The sequence below is a fragment of the Ranitomeya variabilis genome, chromosome 5 (assembly GCF_051348905.1).
Source record: "Ranitomeya variabilis isolate aRanVar5 chromosome 5, aRanVar5.hap1, whole genome shotgun sequence".
NCBI lineage: Eukaryota > Metazoa > Chordata > Amphibia > Anura > Dendrobatidae > Ranitomeya > Ranitomeya variabilis.
The window spans coordinates 440,855,251-440,873,785 of NC_135236.1; the positions used below are offsets into that span (position 1 = coordinate 440,855,251).

General features: G+C 46.8%; 1 protein-coding gene across 2 annotated transcripts in view; it reads right to left on the minus strand.

Annotated features, from left to right (window-relative positions):
* The window catches only part of PPP1R12A (protein phosphatase 1 regulatory subunit 12A), a 116,165-nt gene that overhangs the window by 27,867 nt on the left and 69,763 nt on the right, over positions 1–18,535 (minus strand). For both annotated transcript variants that reach the window (XM_077265366.1, XM_077265367.1), the window contains 2 exons: positions 1,600–1,776; positions 1,068–1,242 (listed from right to left, as the gene is read on the minus strand). In XM_077265366.1, coding sequence (XP_077121481.1) covers positions 1,068–1,242; positions 1,600–1,776 — 352 coding nt within the window. The remainder of the gene's footprint in view (positions 1–1,067; positions 1,243–1,599; positions 1,777–18,535) is intronic.

Genomic DNA, 18,535 nt, shown 5'->3' on the forward strand with positions numbered 1-18,535 from the left:
CACAATGCATCCCTGGGAATGGAAGCCGCCGCGTGCACCGCTGAGAGCCGGCAGGACTCCGGGGAGCACCAGAAGGTAAGTATATCTATATTTTTTATTTTAATTCTTTTTTTTTACAGAAATATGGATCCCAGGGCCTGAAGGAGAGTCTCCTCTCCGCCAGACCCTGGGTACCATCTGCACATGAAGCACTCACTTTACGCACGGTGGGCATAGCCACATGCATAACACAAGTGTTTCAATGCAATCCTATGGTGGCGGAATCGCCACGATTCCGCAGAAATAATTAACATGCTTTGGATTTTACAGTTATGCAATTCCACAGCGGGAAAATCCGCAGCATTGGCACAGCAACTGCGGAATCCCATAGGATTGCATGGGGATGTGTAAGCGTTGTTTTAGCGTTTTTTAAGAGTTTCCGCTTTGGCGGAAACACATTAAAAACGGAACATGGGCACACAGCCTTATAGCTGAGATTTCCCATTCTAGGGAAAACAGTCTTCAGAAACAATCCTGTAGTTCTTTTAAATGCAGCAATGTCCTGTCATCTTGGACCCTACATTAAACTAATATAGACACACAATTTAATTTCACTGTGCGAAATATATACCAGACTGCTAAAACAAAGAAAACACCAAAACCCCTCCACATGGGTGTACTAGTGATAAAAAGAGGGATATGGGGTAGAATTAGGTATAGTGGCTCTAAGATGGAATTTCACATTAGCAGAGTTTGTCCTGGTTTATAAGCGGAGTTTGCAGTCACTGTCTCAGCTCACGGATACTGCCGATGCATGCAGTCACATAGCAGATTTCCTCATTTCACTTCTATTGAAACATGTCGGATGGCAATAGTCGGCAAGTGATCGTAAGTATTCATATCACATACATGTGGTCATGAGACCAATAGCTCAACCAGCAATATCACAAAATTGGGAGTATGCTCAACATTCAGAATTCCGTAGTCACAAACTTTGCTCTCAAACCTGGACAACCTCTAAGAGTTCAAACAAAACCCCCACTATTTGCGCAGTTAAGCAAGGTTTAGAGTAAAAGCTCTGAAATTACCTCTCTCTGGCTCTTTTGATGAGAACCTTGATAAGTTGGAGTAAGAAGAGGAGAGTCCAGTTAGGCTGCTTGGTCGGTTTAACAAACTTGAAGAATATAAAGAACTAGTGGATGAGGACAGTGATGGCGTGGACGAAGATACAGCAGTAGTACTTGTCGATGATGGCCGGTACCTCTGAAAATTAGCAATAAATTAAAGTTGCTTCATGCAAAACGTCCAGAGCTGATGAAAGAGTGCCAGATGTTCAGATTACCACAAACATGCTACTTTCTACATTTGGAAATGCCAACATGCAAAAAGGGGAACTTTCTTTATGATTATTACAAAAATTGCACACGTTGGAAGCCTAGGGTCACATTTTTCTTTTCCTTGTGTTTCTAGTGTGCATTTATAATCTCAGGCACTCATTTTTTGCAGCTATTGCAGAGTTTTCTTGCACAGCTTTTGTCCTTGAGGCCTTTGTTTGTAGGCTTTTTAAATCAAGGGGAACGCCTGAATATGCCCACATCCCATTTGACATGAACCATTTACCTCTTCCACACTGCGAGAAAACCTATAGCGATAATCATCATTTTTAATCTCTGCTTCTTTCTTTTCCTCTTGTTTTTCTTTGTCTTGTTTTTCTTCACTTTCCTGATCTTTTGTTTGAGTGGGACGACTTCTGCCAATTGTTTTCTCCGCTTCCTGGAGGTCTGTTAACGTTACACCCTGCAAAACACGCAATATGAAGTTAATCAATGGACAAAGTTACACGGAGTTTTTAAACTTAGTTCGGTCAATTGACATTTCTTGCATTAAAGTGAATATCACATTCTGTCTAAAAAAATCCACAGTGCAATATTTTTTAACAGCTTTTAATTTTCCAGTATTCGTTTTCATTCTCTTCTATGCATAATTAGACGGGAGCAGCTATTTAGATAAATGCTTTACATCAGCCTCATGGACACAGGAAACATGTGGTGATGTCCACTGCTTTCTATGGAACAGTTTCTAGGCAAGCTCTGATCTGTGCAGGGGTCACCGCAGGAAGATTGGGAAGCGAAATGTGACCATGACCTACTGTGAATAGTCCAGAAAAATAAATGAACCTTCCCACTGCAGATATGACACTTGAGAAGAAGATGAAGTGAAATTTTTGTCCACAGCGGACATGTGAGAACAGAATATTTAAATCCATTGTTTCGGCATTATGCCTTTTTCAAGGATATCTGTGCATATAATAAAGTGATAGACAAAATAACAAAAATGAAATGCCATAAACGTGGTACGATTGTGGTATAGTACATAAATATATACACAAATATAAATCATCCAAATGAGGAATTGCATTATTCAAAGGAAAAACAAGGCAATGATTACAACTTGTAATTTATATCAGGCTTGTCTGATGGATCCTGAGCTTTACATCTTTTAAAAAGTGTTGGCGTGAATATATGCAACACAAATTGGTTCTATAGTCAAGGAAAAAGCAAGCCATTACATTATCACAGGAGATTGTATATAATCCTAATTTTAGAACTAAGGAGAGATCAAAATAGCCTATAAAATACAGTGATACAATCATTGACATATCCCTCAAGAGGGAAAAAGCATATCCCTGAGGAGGAGAATAAGGGTATGTGCACACGTTGCGGATTTGCTGGGGATCCGCAGCATTTTTTGCGGAGCAGAAACGCTGCAGATCCGCAATTGATATACAGTACAATGTAAATCATTGACAAAAAAAAGCTGTGCACATGGTGTGGAAAATTCAGTGCGGAAACGCTGCGGATTAAAAGAAGTAGCATGTCACTTCTTTTTTAAGGATCTGCAGCGTTTTTGTCCCCATTCCATTATAGAAATCCGCAGGGGTAATATAAAAAAAAAAAAAAAAAAAAGCAGAAAATCCGCAAAAAATCCACAGCAAAACCGCACCAAAAACGCTGCGGATCCGCACAAAAAACGCGACAAATCCACAGCTGCGTTCTCTAGCAAGACATGCTGAATCTGCACCAGAAATTCCTATGCCTAATCCGCATCGTGTGCACATAGCCTAAAGGCGATGTGTGTATGCACACACATGAATAGATCCATGAATGTATACAGCATATACTGCATTCCCCAGCAGATATAAGGCAGGAGGTAGAGGGAAAACCAGTAGGAAACAGAGGATGGGAAACAAAGGATATATTGACAAATGAAAGGAGTATCGTACTTTAGATTAGTGACTGAAAAGGAAAAAAAGACCTAATGAATTAATAAAATACCCGCTGGTGTGTTGGTCGGCAGTTTGGGAATCCATGTGCTGTCCTGTGCAGTAAGGTGCAGCTAGTGGGGAGACTGTATTTTTTATATAAACCGAGTGATGTCGTCACGTCCAGGCGAGATTGTAATCTGTGAAGAAGAAAGCTCTACTGCAGGTGTGCATAAACCGAGCGGTGCCGGAAGCAGCCGAAAACAAGCGGTCAAAGAACAGTGGGTGCCGTTCAGTGACAAAGACGAAAGGAAAACGTGACTGTGCGCATGCGTGAGGAACGTGAAATGCCAAGATAAAGGTGAACGGGGAGTGAAACAAAAGAAGGGCGCATGCACAGAGAGAAAAGTATGACGAAAAGGCTAAGCGCAATCGATAAAAGGCAAGAACATGGCACAAGAAAAAGGGAAACAGAGGCAGGGGGGCAGGGGAAAAGGGGGACAACACAGAAATATTTTGATGAAGTATAATGGAGAAAAGATGAGTAAATGAGAAGAAAAAGGAAATAGAAAGGGGAAGAGGGGAAAGAATAATGGATAAAAGGATCTTTAGGAAGACAAAGGAAACTTGGGAATGAGTTGATTATTTCATCTTTTTTTTTAGAACACAGTGAACAAGTGTCTTCATAAAGATCCTTTTATCCCTTATTCCTTCCCCCTTCTGTCTCTTTCCATATCTTCCCCTTAGTATTTCCTTTTTCTCTTAGGGTATGTGCACACGTTCAGTATTGGGCAGCACTTTGGACGCAGAACATATCCGCAGTGTCCAAAGAGCTACCGGCTTTTCAATGCAGGTGAATCCGCATGTTTACTGAACTGGGCTGAATAACCGGGTCCAATACATTGTACGGGTGATATTTATGTTGCGGAGACTGAGCGTCTCCGCAATATAAATAGACATGCTGCGGTCCGGAAAGACGCGCCACATGTCCGTCTCTGCGAGTGAGCTGCAGGTGCCGGTGCACGCATAGTGGGCATGGGATTTCATGAAATCCCATCCCCTATGCTGTAACATCGGGACGCTGCGGATGTACGCAGTGTTCAACCAGCAGCGTTTACGGACCGTGGGAACATACCCTTACTCATTCACTCAAATCTTCTTTTCTCCATTTTACTTATAAATATTTTGATTATCTCTGTGTCCCCCTTCTCTCTGTCCTCCTACCCCGGCTTCTCCCTTTCTAGCCTTCTACCTATTGCACTCAGCCTCTGTGGCAATCACTTCACTCATCGAATGCGCACTTGTTTCACTCCCCGTTCACCCTCGTCTGCTCTCGACATTTCAGCTTCTTCACGAACGTGCACCGTCGCTTTTGCCTTTCGTCTATTTCCTTCACAGATCGGCACTCTACTTTGATGGCTTGTTTTCGGCTGTTTCCGGCACCGCTCTGTTTATGCACACCTGTAGTATCGCTCTTCCTTCCTAAGATTACACGCCCTGCCCGGATGTGACATCATTCAGTCCATATATAAAAAAAAAAAAAACCTGCCTCATCATCTGCACAGAAAAGCACATGGATTCCCAAACTCCCGACCAACAGACTAACAGGTATTTTATTTAATTATTTTTCCTTTTTAGTCACTAATCTAAAGTATGGGATCTAAGTGGTAAGTTTTCTCTTTGTGGAGATTGACAAGCCAGGTCTGACATGCCAGTATGAGGAGACAAACGCCTTGCATGCTCCTCTGGGAAATTAAATATGCAAATTGTCTCTTGAGAGAGGAAAGGACCTTGAACTCTTGCCACCCACCTACTGGAAGTAGCAATCATACAAGTCATTAGCAACCCTTTAACGAACCTTGAAATACGACTTGGGATAAAAGCCAAATCAGAATCTCAATTTGTAGACCGTGTTTTAGGGTATTGCCCTTCGTCATTACAAAGTATGAAATCTGATTTGGCTAGGTGAGAGGCTAAGGGTACTGTCACACAGTGGCACTTTGATCGCTACGACGGTACGATCCGTGATGTTCCAGCGATATCCATACGATATCGCAGTGTCTGACACGCTACTGCGATCATGGACCCCGCTGAGAATCGTACGTCGTAGCAGATCGTTTGAAACTTTATTTCGTCGCTGGATCTCCCTCTGTCATCGCTGGATTGTTGTGTGTGACAGCGATCCAGCGATGCGTTCGCTTGTAACCAGGGTAAACATCGGGTTACTAAGCGCGGCCCTGCGCTTAGTAACCCGATGTTTACCCTGGTTACCCGGGACTTCGGCATCGTTGGTCGCTGGAGAGCGGTCTGTGTGACAGCTCCCCAGCGACCACACAACGACTTTTCAACGATCACGGCCAGGTCGTATCGCTGGTCGTGATCGTTGGAAAGTTGCAGAGTGTGACAGTACCCTAAGACTGGCATCTAAGAGGTAAGGTTTCTAATTGAGGAGCGTGACATGCAAGGTCTAAACCACGAGTATAAGGAGACTTAAATGCCTTGCATGCTCCTCTGAGAAATTAAATATGCAAATTGTCTCTTCAGACAGGAATGTTAATAATGACTTGTAAGATTGCTACAGCCAATAGGTGGCACTAGCGTTCAAGACCTCTTCTTCTCTGAAGAGACAATTTGCATATTTAATCTAAAGTAGGATACTCATTTTCTTTTTCCCTCTTTGGGGATATGTCAATGATCGCCTCTCTGTTTTAAAGGCCATTTTGATCCTCCCCATAAGTCTGAAATTAAGATTATATACAACCTCCTCTGATAATGTACTAGCTTGCTTTTCCCTTAAAGGAGTTATCCACTACTAGGACAACCCCCTTCTCAAACTAAATGTTCGGCCCCGATAAAATAATAAAGCCTATACTCTCCTCTTGTGCCGGCACTCATTTTTCCCTGGGCTCTGATGCAGCGTTGTGACACAAGACGCTGTCGCCCAATCAGCCCTGGCATCATAGTCTCCAAAGAAGAGGAAGTCAGGGCTGCAGCTCATCCTGGACTACTTCATGTTCAGTTTGTCTGATGGTGGAGAAAGCGACGGCAGCGCTACTTGAGCGCCGGGCATCGTGTCATTCCACTGCATTACAGCCCCGGGACCACGGGTGCCGATACCGCTAGAATGGAACCGGCACGGGAGGAGAGTATAGGCTTTATTTTCTTATTGGGGCTGAAGATTTTGTTTAAGTAGGTCAGACAACCCCTTTTAACTATGGCACCAATATATTCATGCAAACACTTTGAAAGATATAAAGCTGAGGATCCATCAGATGAACCTGATAAAAATTACAAGTTGCAATGATTTGTTTTCCATTGCTGAATAATGCAATTCCTCATTTGAATTATTAATATACACACACCACGTTTATGGTATTTAATTTTTCCTAAAACGATCACTGTCTTCATCTCAAGTGTCATATCTGCAGTGCTGAAGGTTTATTTTTCTAGGCTTGATCTGTTATTCCTTCAGTGCACCTATTCTTGCACATCGGGAGTGCGAAACATCTAACTCCACCTACTGAGAAGCATCATCCTGCCTTAGGGATCTTTGGCTTTCGGGTGAAACTTCAGGATGACCCTAAAATGCACTCTAACCTTTTCAGTTGAACTTAATGTGACAGTCTCAACTTTTGAATACACATATCCAACTCTTCAATGTTTCAGTACTTTTTGCACAACTTGCTGTTCTCCATCAAGGGGTTTAATGGAAAAACTCACAACAGGTGAATGACAAATGAATTAGGCAATAAATTTCAAGGTTCAATTAGGTTCCAAGTGGTAACGTTTCTCCTACTGGCTAACATGGTACCAAACCCCTTTTTTCCTTGCGGAGAGTGACACGTCAAACCTGACATGCCAAAAAGGAGAAAACAATTCGGTTAGAATTGGTATTATACACTCTTCCACATCATGCTGTTCACATTTTGACATCATGAGACCAAGACGACACCTAACAACTGATCAAAAGTACATCGCCATTGCAAGGATTCAAGTAGGTTGTTCTCAGATGGAAGTGGCCACTGAGCTTGAGGCGTCTCAGAGTATCTTCAGAAGGTTGCAACAGAGATACAGGGAGACTGGAAGAGTCCCAGAAAGGCAGAAGTGGACGTCTTTTCGCCACATCCCACACTGATGACCATGCCTTTTGGAACCAGATGATGAATGCTACACAACTCCAAGAACATTTAAGGGATGCGAGAGGCACCCAAGCGTCACGTCAGACTATTTGAAATAGCTTACATCTGCGTGCTAAATGACCTGCAATGGTACCTGACACCACCAGGCACAGGCGTCATCATCTTGCATGGAACAAAGAGCATTTACGCTGGATGAGAGACGAAAGTCGATCATAAGCCACAGTTGTCACCTGACGAGCCTTTGATGGTGGCTTTACAATGTGGGCAGGTGTGTGTCAATACAGGACTGCTCCTACAGTGTGTGAATGGTACAGTGACAAGCCCCTACTACTGTAACATCATCATTAATCTAATCACTATGCCTCAGCACAAACAACACAGGCCTAATATGATCTTCATTGATGACAATACTTTAGCTCATTCAGGTCACATCATTAGGATGGCTGCTTGATATTGGGGTACCTCAAATGGAGTAGCCTGCACTTTCTCCAGACCTGAATCCCATAGAAAACTCATAGGATCAGCTGAGTCGCCCTGTAAATGCTCGCAACTCTACTCCAGAACCTCAATGACCTGATGGCCGTCCTTCAAGATGAGTAGTATGCCATGTCCATGTCATATAAAAGGAGATTTTTGTGTACTCACCGTAAAATCTCTTTCTCTTAGCCTCTAATTGGGGGACACAGGACCATGGGTGTTATGCTGCTGTCCACTAGGAGGCGACACTATGCATAATCTGAAAAAGATTAACTGTGGCTCCTCCTGTGCAGTATACACCCCTGGACGGCATCAGCCTTCTCCAGTTTTGTGCAAAAGCAGTAGGAGGAACGTAACATGAATAACATAATTATGCCTGTAAGAAGGCAACTATGTACGAGCTCAAGAAACAATATGAGAACTCAACAGTTACAACAGCCCGGAAAGGGCAACAGGGTGGGAGCTGTGTCCCCCAATTAGAGGCTAAGAGAAAGAGATTTTACGGTGAGTACACAAAAATCTCCTTTACTCTGTCGCCTCATTGGGGGACACGGGACCATGGGACGTCCTAAAGCAGTCCCTGGGTGGGAAGCAATGGACGAATATTGTGCAGACAGGCCCGTACACTTAGGGCACCGCCGCCTGCAGGACACGTCTACCCAGGCTCGCGTCCGCTGAGGACTGGGTATGAACCCTGTAGTGTTTAGTAAACGTGTGTAGGCTAGTCCAAGTGGCCGCCTCACACACTTGTTGTGCCGAAGCCTGGTGCCGAATGGCCCAGGAGGCCCCTACCGCCCGTGTAGAGTGTGCCGTAATACCGGCTGGAAGAAGAGAATTCTTAAGGCGGTATGCCTCTTGTATGGTGGATTTGATCCACCTGGCAAGAGTAGCTTTGGAAGCTGGCATACCTTTGTGGCCGCCTTCCGGAAGGAGGAAAAGGGAATCAGACCTCCGGAAGGACGCAGTCCTAGACACGTATATACGCAAAGCCCTGACAAGGTCCAGCGTATGCAGAGCCTTCTCCACTCTATGAACCGGAAGCGGACAAAGGGATGGTAGTGAAATTTCCTCATTGAGGTGGAAGTCGGACACAACCTTCGGAAGGAAGGATGGGACCGTACGAAGAACTACCTTGTCCTGGTGAAATGCCAGGAAAGGCTGTCTGCAGGAGAGTGCTGTCATTTCAGACACCCTGCGTAGCGAGGTGATTGCCACCAGGAAAACCACCTTCTGGGAAAGAAGGAGGAGCGGGACCTCCTTAAGGGGTTCGAAGGGTGGTTCCTGCAATGCTGTCAGGACCAGGTTGAGGTCCCACGTTTCTAGTGGTCGTCTGTAGGGGGGAACCAATCGGGAGACCCCCTGAAGGAAAGTCCTTACTTGCGGCTTGGTAGCAATGCGCTTTTGGAAAAGCACTGGGAGGGCTGACACCTGGCTCTTAAGCGAGCCCAATGACAGCCTGGCCTCCAGACCCGATTGGAGAAAACCAAGTACTTTGGGTAGGGAATAAGGGAGTGGGATCTGGCCACGAGATTCGCACCAGGTAAAGAAAGCTTTCCAGGTACGGTAATAAATCTTGGCAGAGGCTGGTTTCCGTGCTCTGATCATGGTTCCAATGACATTTGTCGAGAGCCCTGCCTGGGTTAGAACCCAGGTCTCAAGGGCCACGCCGTCAAATTGAGAGCCCCTGAGTTCTGGTGGTAGAACGGCCCCTGTGATAGAAGATCGTGGCGGTCGGGGAGACGCCAGGGGGCGTCTGCTGTGAGTTGTACGATGTCGGCGTACCATGTGCGTCTGGGCCAGTCCGGTGCAATGAGGATGGTTGGAACTCCCTCTTGTTTGATCTTCCTCACCACTCTGGATATCAGGGGGAGAGGTGGAAAAATATACAGAAGCTGGAACTGGGTCCAGTCCTGAACCAGAGCGTCTGCTCCGAGCGACCGCGGATCGTGTGTTCTGGCAATGAAGTTGGAGACCTTGGCATTGAAATGGGATGCCATTAGGTCCACATCCGGGGTCCCCCAGCGGAGACAGATCTGTTGAAAAATTTCAGGATGGAGAGACCACTCTCCCGAGTCTATTCCTTGTCGGCTGAGGAAGTCTGCTTCCCAGTTGTCCACACCCGGAATGTGGACCGCCGAAAGAACCGACCCTGTGTCCTCCGCCCAGCGGAGGATATGTGACACTTTCCGCATCGCCTGGGTACTGCGGGTCCCCCCTTGATTATTCACATATGCCACAGCCGTGGCATTGTCCGACTGTATCCTGATGTGAGAGGCTGCCATTAAGTGATGGAAGGCCCTCAATGCCAGAAGGATGGCACGAATTTCCAGGATGTTGATGGGCATGGTCGCTTCCGCTGGGGACCACTTGCCCTGTGCCCTGTGGTGTAGGTGTACCGCACCCCAACCCGTCAGACTCGCGTCGGTGGTCAGAACCTTCCATTGACCTGAGAGAAAGGATTTCCCCTTTGCTAGCGAGGTTGGCTTGAGCCACCAGTGCAGGGACCTCCTGGTTGACGACGTTAGCTGGAACTCCCTGTCGAGAGAGAAGGGATTCCTGTCCCAGGACTTGAGAATGGCTAGTTGGAGAGGTCTGAGGTGAAACTGGGCAAATGGGATGGCTTCTATTGCTGCTGCCATCTTGCCGAGGACTCTCATGGCAAAACGGAGAGATCGAGGGGGTTTGCGGAGGAGGGTGCGAACTGCTAGTCGGAGGGCCAGTGCCTTGTCCTTGGGAAGGAGCACTAGACCCTTGGAGGTGTTGAATAACATTCCCAGGAAGGTCAGGGACTGACTCGGGGTTGGTGATGACTTTTGTAGGTTGATTAACCAGCCCATGCGACTGAGAGTATCGGTTGTGATTGAAACGCTGAGCTCGCAGTCCTTAAAGGTGGGAGCCTTGATGAGTAGATCGTCCAGGTATGGAACGACTACTATGCCTCTGGAATGCAGGACGTCCATGGTTGCTGCCATGACCTTGGTGAACACTCTGGGAGCCGTGGCGAGTCCAAAGGGGAGAGCCACGAATTGGTAGTGGTCCTGGCCTATTGCGAACCTGAGAAACCTCTGATGGGCAGGTGCAATGGGTATATGCAGGTATGCGTCTTGTATGTCTATGGAGGCGAGATATTCTCCCTTCTCCATGGACGCAATGATGGACTGAAGGGACTCCATGCGGAAGTGACGGACCCGTACATATTTGTTGAGCTGTTTTAGGTCTAGTATGGGCCGTACGCTGCCTCCCTTCTTGGGAACTACGAACAGATTGGAGTAGAACCCTCGGAAGCGGTCGGTCGTGGGTACCGGTACTATGACTCCTGATTGATAAAGCGAGGAGACCGCTTGGTGGTAGGCTCGAGCCTTGGCTGGCGGTTTTGGGGGGACAGAGAGGAAGAACCGGTCCGGTGGGTTGGAGGTGAAGTCTATTTTGTATCCGGAAGACACTACTTCCATGACCCACCTGTCTTCTGTAATAGGCAGCCAGACTTGATGAAAGAGCAAAAGTCGGCCGCCTACTGGTGTGGTGTCTTCCGGAGTCCGTGAGTCATGAGGAAGAGAAAGTCTGAGATCTTCCTCCTCTGGGCTTAGACTGGCCTGCTTTTGACTGCCAGGTCTTGTCCGACCTTTGCGTCGATCGTGAGTTGTCCCTGCGTGGGGAACGGTTACGATTTTGTACTGGACGTGAGACGGACCAGCCGGAGGAATTCCGAAAGGATCGGAATCGAGTTTGGTTACGCTTCTTGTAAGTGCGTTTAGGTTTCAGTTGGGGAAGAGAAGTACTCTTACCCCCTGTGGCGTTGGATATCATAGTATCCAACTGTTCACCGAAAAGTCTCCCACTGAGGTAGGGGAGGTGCGTGAGGGACTTCTTTGAAGCTGCGTCCGCTTTCCATTCCCGCAGCCAGAGGATACGCCGAATCGTGATGGCGTTTGATGCTATCCCCGCGACTCCCTTTGCTGAATCCAGAGCTGCATGGAGCATGTAATCTGCTACAACTGCAATTTGAACCGCTTGGTCCGACAGTTCAGGAGCGGATGCTTGGAAGGCTTGTAAATTCTTTGCCCAGGCCGGGATGGCCTTGGCAGCCCAAACTGAGGCGAACGCGGGAGCCAGGGATGCCCCTGCTGCCTCGAAAATTGAACGAGCCATGCGTTCTACCTGCCGGTCTGCTGCGTCCCTGAGGGTTGAGCTGTCTGGCAGTGAAAGGAGGGTCTGTGCTGCTAGCCTGGAGACTGGGGGATCCACTTCAGGTGGATCTGTCCACTCCTTGGTGTCCTTCTGTGGGAAGGGGTACCTCGCCTCCAGATATTTGCGATTAGCGAATTTTTTCTCAGGCTGTGAGAGCTGTTTTTTAAGGATCGCCTTAAACTCTGGGTGGTTAGAGAAAACCTTAGGCGGCTTCAGAGGTCCTTCAAAGGAAATCTTATGTTCTGGGGCCTCTGGTGGCGGATCAGAAATGTCCAGCACCCGATGGATGGACGATATGTCCTCAACTAGCGCTGTATTGCTAGGAGGGATTGGGATCAGGGACCCCTCCGTTTCTCTGTCCGAGTCAGAGTCGCAGATCCCTTCCGAATCCTGTGTATCACTGAGGCGTCCCCTGCTGGGTAGGCTGGGGAGGAGGCCTCTCTGGTTGGGGATTGCGGAGATCTGCATTGTCTGTCCCTGGAATGGGACGGTCTAGATGACCTGGAGCTACGGTGTCTCTCCCTAGAGGGGGATGACCGTGTGCTATGGGATGACGCAGATGGACTTGATCTATGGATCCGCTTGCGTCCTCACCTAGACGTGGATGTGCCAGGGTCATCTTGTTCCTGAGTCAAGCTCTCCCTTTGCTGGGTAACGGTCATAGTCGGGGCATGACCCTGCAGAGCCTGAAGCAATGTGGAAGTTAGGTTATCTATAGACTGCGTCATAGATTGCGATATCTGAGTGGCCCATTCCGGCGTGGCATTAGACACCGAGGCATTGGCAGGGGCTTCTTGAGGCTGTGACACATTAGTTTGTATACAGTTCTGACAATGCGGGTACGTGCTACTACTGGGGAGAGCGGTCCCGCAGGCTGTGCAGAATGCATAATAGCAGTTCTGCCTGGTTCTCTTGGACCTTGAGCCCTGCATAGTGCACAAAGTGCAGAGGTGCTGCCAGCAGATGGACCTTACAGGGGTAGAGAACCTACAGGGGAGCCTTATAGGTAATATGGATTCACAGCTGAGTAAAAAGAACCCAGCTGTGATCTTACCCCTCCAGTGTGCCCTTAGGTCCAGCGCCGAAGATCCACAGTCCTGTGCCCCCCCGGAGACTGGCTGCCTAGTCCTGGTCCTGCAGACCGGGAGATGCAGGGTTAATCTGCAGCCGAAAATGGCTGCAGAGACAGAGAAGAGAGGAGGAGAAGGGGGCGGAGAGCTGTAAAAAGGCGGCAAGGCGCCCTTTCTGTCTCGATCCGCCCCCTGTATGACACGGTAGAGTGTCATATTTGCCATCCGGGGGGCGGGCCGGGGGGTGGAGAGGAGGCTGTGGCTTCAGCTAGGCCGAAGCCGGGGCCTAAAGTAGATGCCTAAGGCCCAGAAGGGCTCCAGGCCGGCGCGAAAGTCCGGGAGGGGGTCGGATCTGAACCGGACCCCTCCGGATTTAAAGGCAGGATAGCGGTGGGGCTGTAAGCGAGAGGGGAGCCCTGTGAGGGGTCCCCCTGAGGCAGTATAGAGCTGGTGCTGCCGCAGAGACAGGGACGCAGGGAGCCCTGTGTCTGTATGTGCCATGCCTGCCTGCACTCCCCCCGGCCCCAACAGGAGCCCGCAGCTGGGCTGGGGTCCCTGGATGCAGGCGCAGTGTGCTGGCCCATTGCTGGGAGCTGTAGGATGCTGCCTGTACAGGCCCTACCTGAGGTGTCTCAACCTAATACCCCCAGAGGGGGATAGGGAGGGTGCTTGTCACCTTCAGGGGCCTTTATCCTCGCCTCGACCTCAACCCAGAAACCAAAAGGAATTGGGGAAGGAGGGGGGGTCTCGACTTCGAACCAGCACCCGAGGGGCTGGGGAAGGAGCAGCATGGGGAATAGCCATCTCAACTTCAACTGGGCACCCCATAATAGGGGGCCGAGGAAGGAGCCATGCCGGGAGTCTCACAGGAGACCCTCTTTTCTTCATCTGTAATCCCGTCGGAAAACGGAGTAAAAATATTTAGGTGTGCCTCCTTTGCGACACTAAGCAAAAACTGGAGAAGGCTGATGCCGTCCAGGGGTGTATACGGCACAGGAGGAGCCACAGTTAATCTTTTTCAGATTATGCATAGTGTCGCCTCCTAGTGGACAGCAGCATAACACCCATGGTCCTGTGTCCCCCAATGAGGCGACAGAGTAATAAAGATTATTATTATTATTATGTCTCAGGCGACAATAACGCGGCTTGTGAACATCATTGTCAAGCTGTAACTGATGCTCAATGCCACATGAAATGGTACTGAAACTGACATTTTTGGAAATATAACCACCACTGCTGTTGGCTTTTGTGTCAATAAATTGTTTGAAACGAGTAAATCACTATTGGATGCTTCTAGTGTACGTAATTTTCTAATGACATTCCCTTTACCTGCATGTATCAATAGATTGTCAGGAATCGCACATGCAGTTTTTGTAGCAATTCTCTGGAATGGACATCACAGTATCAATGGTAGAACAGGTATTCTTTTCCATCAATGTGGATTTACACCTGGTTGTCACAAAATACTACATGTGCAATTTCATTCCTATGGAGAAAAGCAAGGATACTTCCCAAGTATGCAAGGCTGCTGCAAATCAACAAAGCAGTTGAGCAGAAGGACACCATCTCAAAAGAATTTCTCAAGAACCATGTTGTCACACTGCCTTGTGTTTTTCTCTTGGGTCAATTCCTCTGCTGTTCCCATTTATCCTTTTCTACATGCTAAATGAAGCTCAGAATAAAATAAAACTTGCCTACCCTAACCAAGGAAATTAATGGTAGTGTGCAATTTTACACTATTATTAACTCCTACCAAAAGCTATACACTCTAAATCCTGTTTAGGAACTGGCACATCCCCTAAACTGTGAATTTAATGCTCAAAAGAAACCAAGGGCTATTTTTTTTTTTTTTTTTTACTATGGGTCTGAAAATTAACAGGCAGGTAATTGCTAAATAGTGGACTCAGCTGCTCCATGTCAACAAAGCTGTTCTTCCGGGCTTCTCTGTCAATGGGTCTGACTGCCGACTTCATGCTGATTGACAGCAGACTCCCTACAGTTAAGCAGTGGGGAGCCATGTGTCAATCAGCATGAAACTGGCAGTCACGCCCAACAACAGAAGTCGCTGAATCACCAGCAGTGCAGAGACTGGCCCCTGGCACAATAGGCAGTTAGGTAGCAATTACCTGATTATTAGCTCATAGGCCTGTAGTATAAAAAAAAAAGAAGTGCCTGATAACTCCTAACAACTTATTAGTAAACTAGACGGTGGCCCGATTTTAACGCATCGGGTATTCTAGAATATGTGTAGTAGTATATAACACAGCCCACGTAGTATATAACACAAGCCAAGTAGTATATAACACAAGCCCACGTAGTATATAACACAGCCCACGTAGTATATAACACAGCCCACGTAGTATATAACACAGCCCACGTAGTATATAACACAGCCCACGTAGTATATAACACAGCCCACGTAGTATATAACACAGCCCACGTAGTATATAACAGCCCACGTAGTATACAGGTCCTTCTCAAAAAATTAGCATATAGTGTTAAATTTCATTATTTACCATAATGTAATGATTACAATTAAACTTTCATATATTATAGATTCATTATCCACCAACTGAAATTTGTCAGGTCTTTTATTGTTTTAATACTGATGATTTTGGCATACAACTCCTGAAAACCAAAAAAACCTGTCTCAATAAATTAGCATATTTCACCCGTCCAATCAAATAAAAGTGTTTTTTAATAACAAACAAAAAAACCATCAAATAATAATGTTCAGTTATGCACTCAATACTTGGTCGGGAATCCTTTGGCAGAAATTACTGCTTCAATGCGGCGTGGCATGGAGGCAATCAGCCTGTGACACTGCTGAGATGTTATGGAGGCCCAGGATGCTTCAATAGCGGCCTTAAGCTCATCCAGAGTGTTGGGTCTTGCGTCTCTCAACTTTCTCTTCACAATATCCCACAGATTCTCTATGGGGTTCAGGTCAGGAGAGTTGGCAGGCCAATTGAGCACAGTAATACCATGGTCAGTAAACCATTTACCAGTGGTTTTGGCACTGTGAGCAGGTGCCAGGTCGTGCTGAAAAATGAAATCTTCATCTCCATAAAGCATTTCAGCCGATGGAAGCATGAAGTGCTCCAAAATCTCCTGATAGCTAGCTGCATTGACCCTGCCCTTGATGAAACACAGTGGACCAACACCAGCAGCTGACATGGCACCCCACACCATCACTGACTGTGGGTACTTGACACTGGACTTCAGGCATTTTGGCATTTCCTTCTCCCCAGTCTTCCTCCAGACTCTGGCACCTTGATTTCCGAATGACATGCAAAATTTGCTTTCATCAGAAAAAAGTACTTGGGACCACTTAGCAACAGTCCAGTGCTGCTTCTCTGTAGCCCAGGTCAGGCGCTTCTGCCGCTGTTTATGGTTCAAAAGTGGCTTTACCTGGGGAATGCGGCACCTGTAGCCCATTTCCTGCACACGCCTGTGCACGGTGGCTCTGGATGTTTCCACACCAGACTCAGTCCACTACTTCCTCAGGTTCCCCAAGGTCTGGAATCGGTCCTTCTCCACATTGTTTGCTTCCAACAGACTTACCATTGAGGTGCCTTGATACAGCACTCTGGGAACAGCCTATTTGTTGAGAAATTTCTTTCTGGGTCTTACCCTCTTGCTTGAGGGTGTCAATGATGGCCTTCTTGACATCTGTCAGGTCGCTAGTCTTACCCATGATGGGGGTTTTGAGTAATGAACCAGGCAGGGAGTTTTTAAAAGCCTCAGGTATCTTTTGCATGTGTTTAGAGTTAATTAGTTGATTCAGAAGATTAGGGTAATAGGTCGTTTAGAGAACCTTTTCTTGATATGCTAATTTATTGAGACAGGTTTTTTGGGTTATCAGGAGTTGTATGCCAAAATCATCAGTATTAAAACAATAAAAGACCTGACAAATTTCAGTTGGTGGATAATGAATCTATAATATATGAAAGTTTAATTGTAATCATTACATTATGGTAAATAATGAAATTTAACACTATATGCTAATTTTTTGAGAAGGACCTGTATAGCAATGTGGGCACCAAATCCCTGTTAAAAAAACAATTAAAATAAAGAAGTTATATACTCACCTTCCGGCGTCCCCCGGATCCAGGCCAGGCCTTTACCGATGCTCGTCGCAACGCTTCGTTCTCAGTAATGCCTTGTGGCAATAACCCGTGATCATGTAGCGGTCTCGCAATACCGCTACGTCATGTCCGGTCATTGCCGCAATGCATTCTTGGGACCGGAGCGTCGCGAGGAGCAGGAAAGGCTGCAGACGGCGGAAGGTGAGAATATAATGTTTTTTTTTAATTATTTTTAACATTATATGTTTTACTATTGATGCTGCATAGGCAGCATCAATAGTTAAAAGTTGGGCACACTTACACGGTTAATAGCAGTGTTAACAAACTGCGTTACACCGCGTTATGCCGCGGTGTAACGCTGTCCTAAAACGCCATGTGGGCGCTGACTGGAGGGGAGCAGGGAGGGGGCACTGAATGGACGGAAGTAGGGAGTGGCCAATTCGCGGCCGGACTGTGCCTGTCGCTAATTGGTCGCGGCCAGCCGGACGACCAATCAGCGACCCGGGATTTCCGTTACAGACAGACAGACGTAAGTGGACCTTAGAAAATTATATACATATAGAGAACTCTGTAAAATAATTAATCTATAAAACACAGAAGAGTCAGCATTTTTGCACTAAGACCCAATTTTTAGGAAATAAATTGTTAAAAAGTATGTCCATTTTATTATCTGAAGGTAGCTTCTTGCGATCAAAGAGAATGGCGACATCCTTCCCAATTCCTGACAATTCATGGTGTAGTTGAGCTGTGTGCTTTGATGATATGGCCGAGCCGAGTGTGTTGATGTGGCTGTGTGTACTGTGCATGCAGCAGTGTTGTGTATATGTGAAATGCAGAATGTATAGAATATGGGTGCTGTACTGCTATATATGTGTATAATACACACACGGCAGAGAAACACTAGTAACCTGCCCTCTAACACTCTCGCACCTCCTCCAATCTATCCTAAACTCTGATGCCTGACTAATCCACCACTATTTCCCCGGCCTCTCCTCTCTGTCAATCCCTTTACTGACTCCCATTGACTCCAGTTCAAAACACTAACCTTGGCATACAAAGCCATCCACAACCTACCTCCTCCATACATCTGTGATCTTGTCTCCCGGTACTTACCTGCACGCAAACTCCGATCCTCACAAGATCTCCTTCTCTACTCCCCTCTTATGTCCTCCTCCCATAATCACATACAAGAGTTTCCTGTGTATCCCCCCTTCCCTCTCTAGAACGCTCTACCCCAACATATCAGACTCTCACCTACCATGGAAACCTTCAAAAGGAACCTGAAGACCCACCTGTTCGACAAGCCAACAACCTGCGGTAACCACCGGTAGA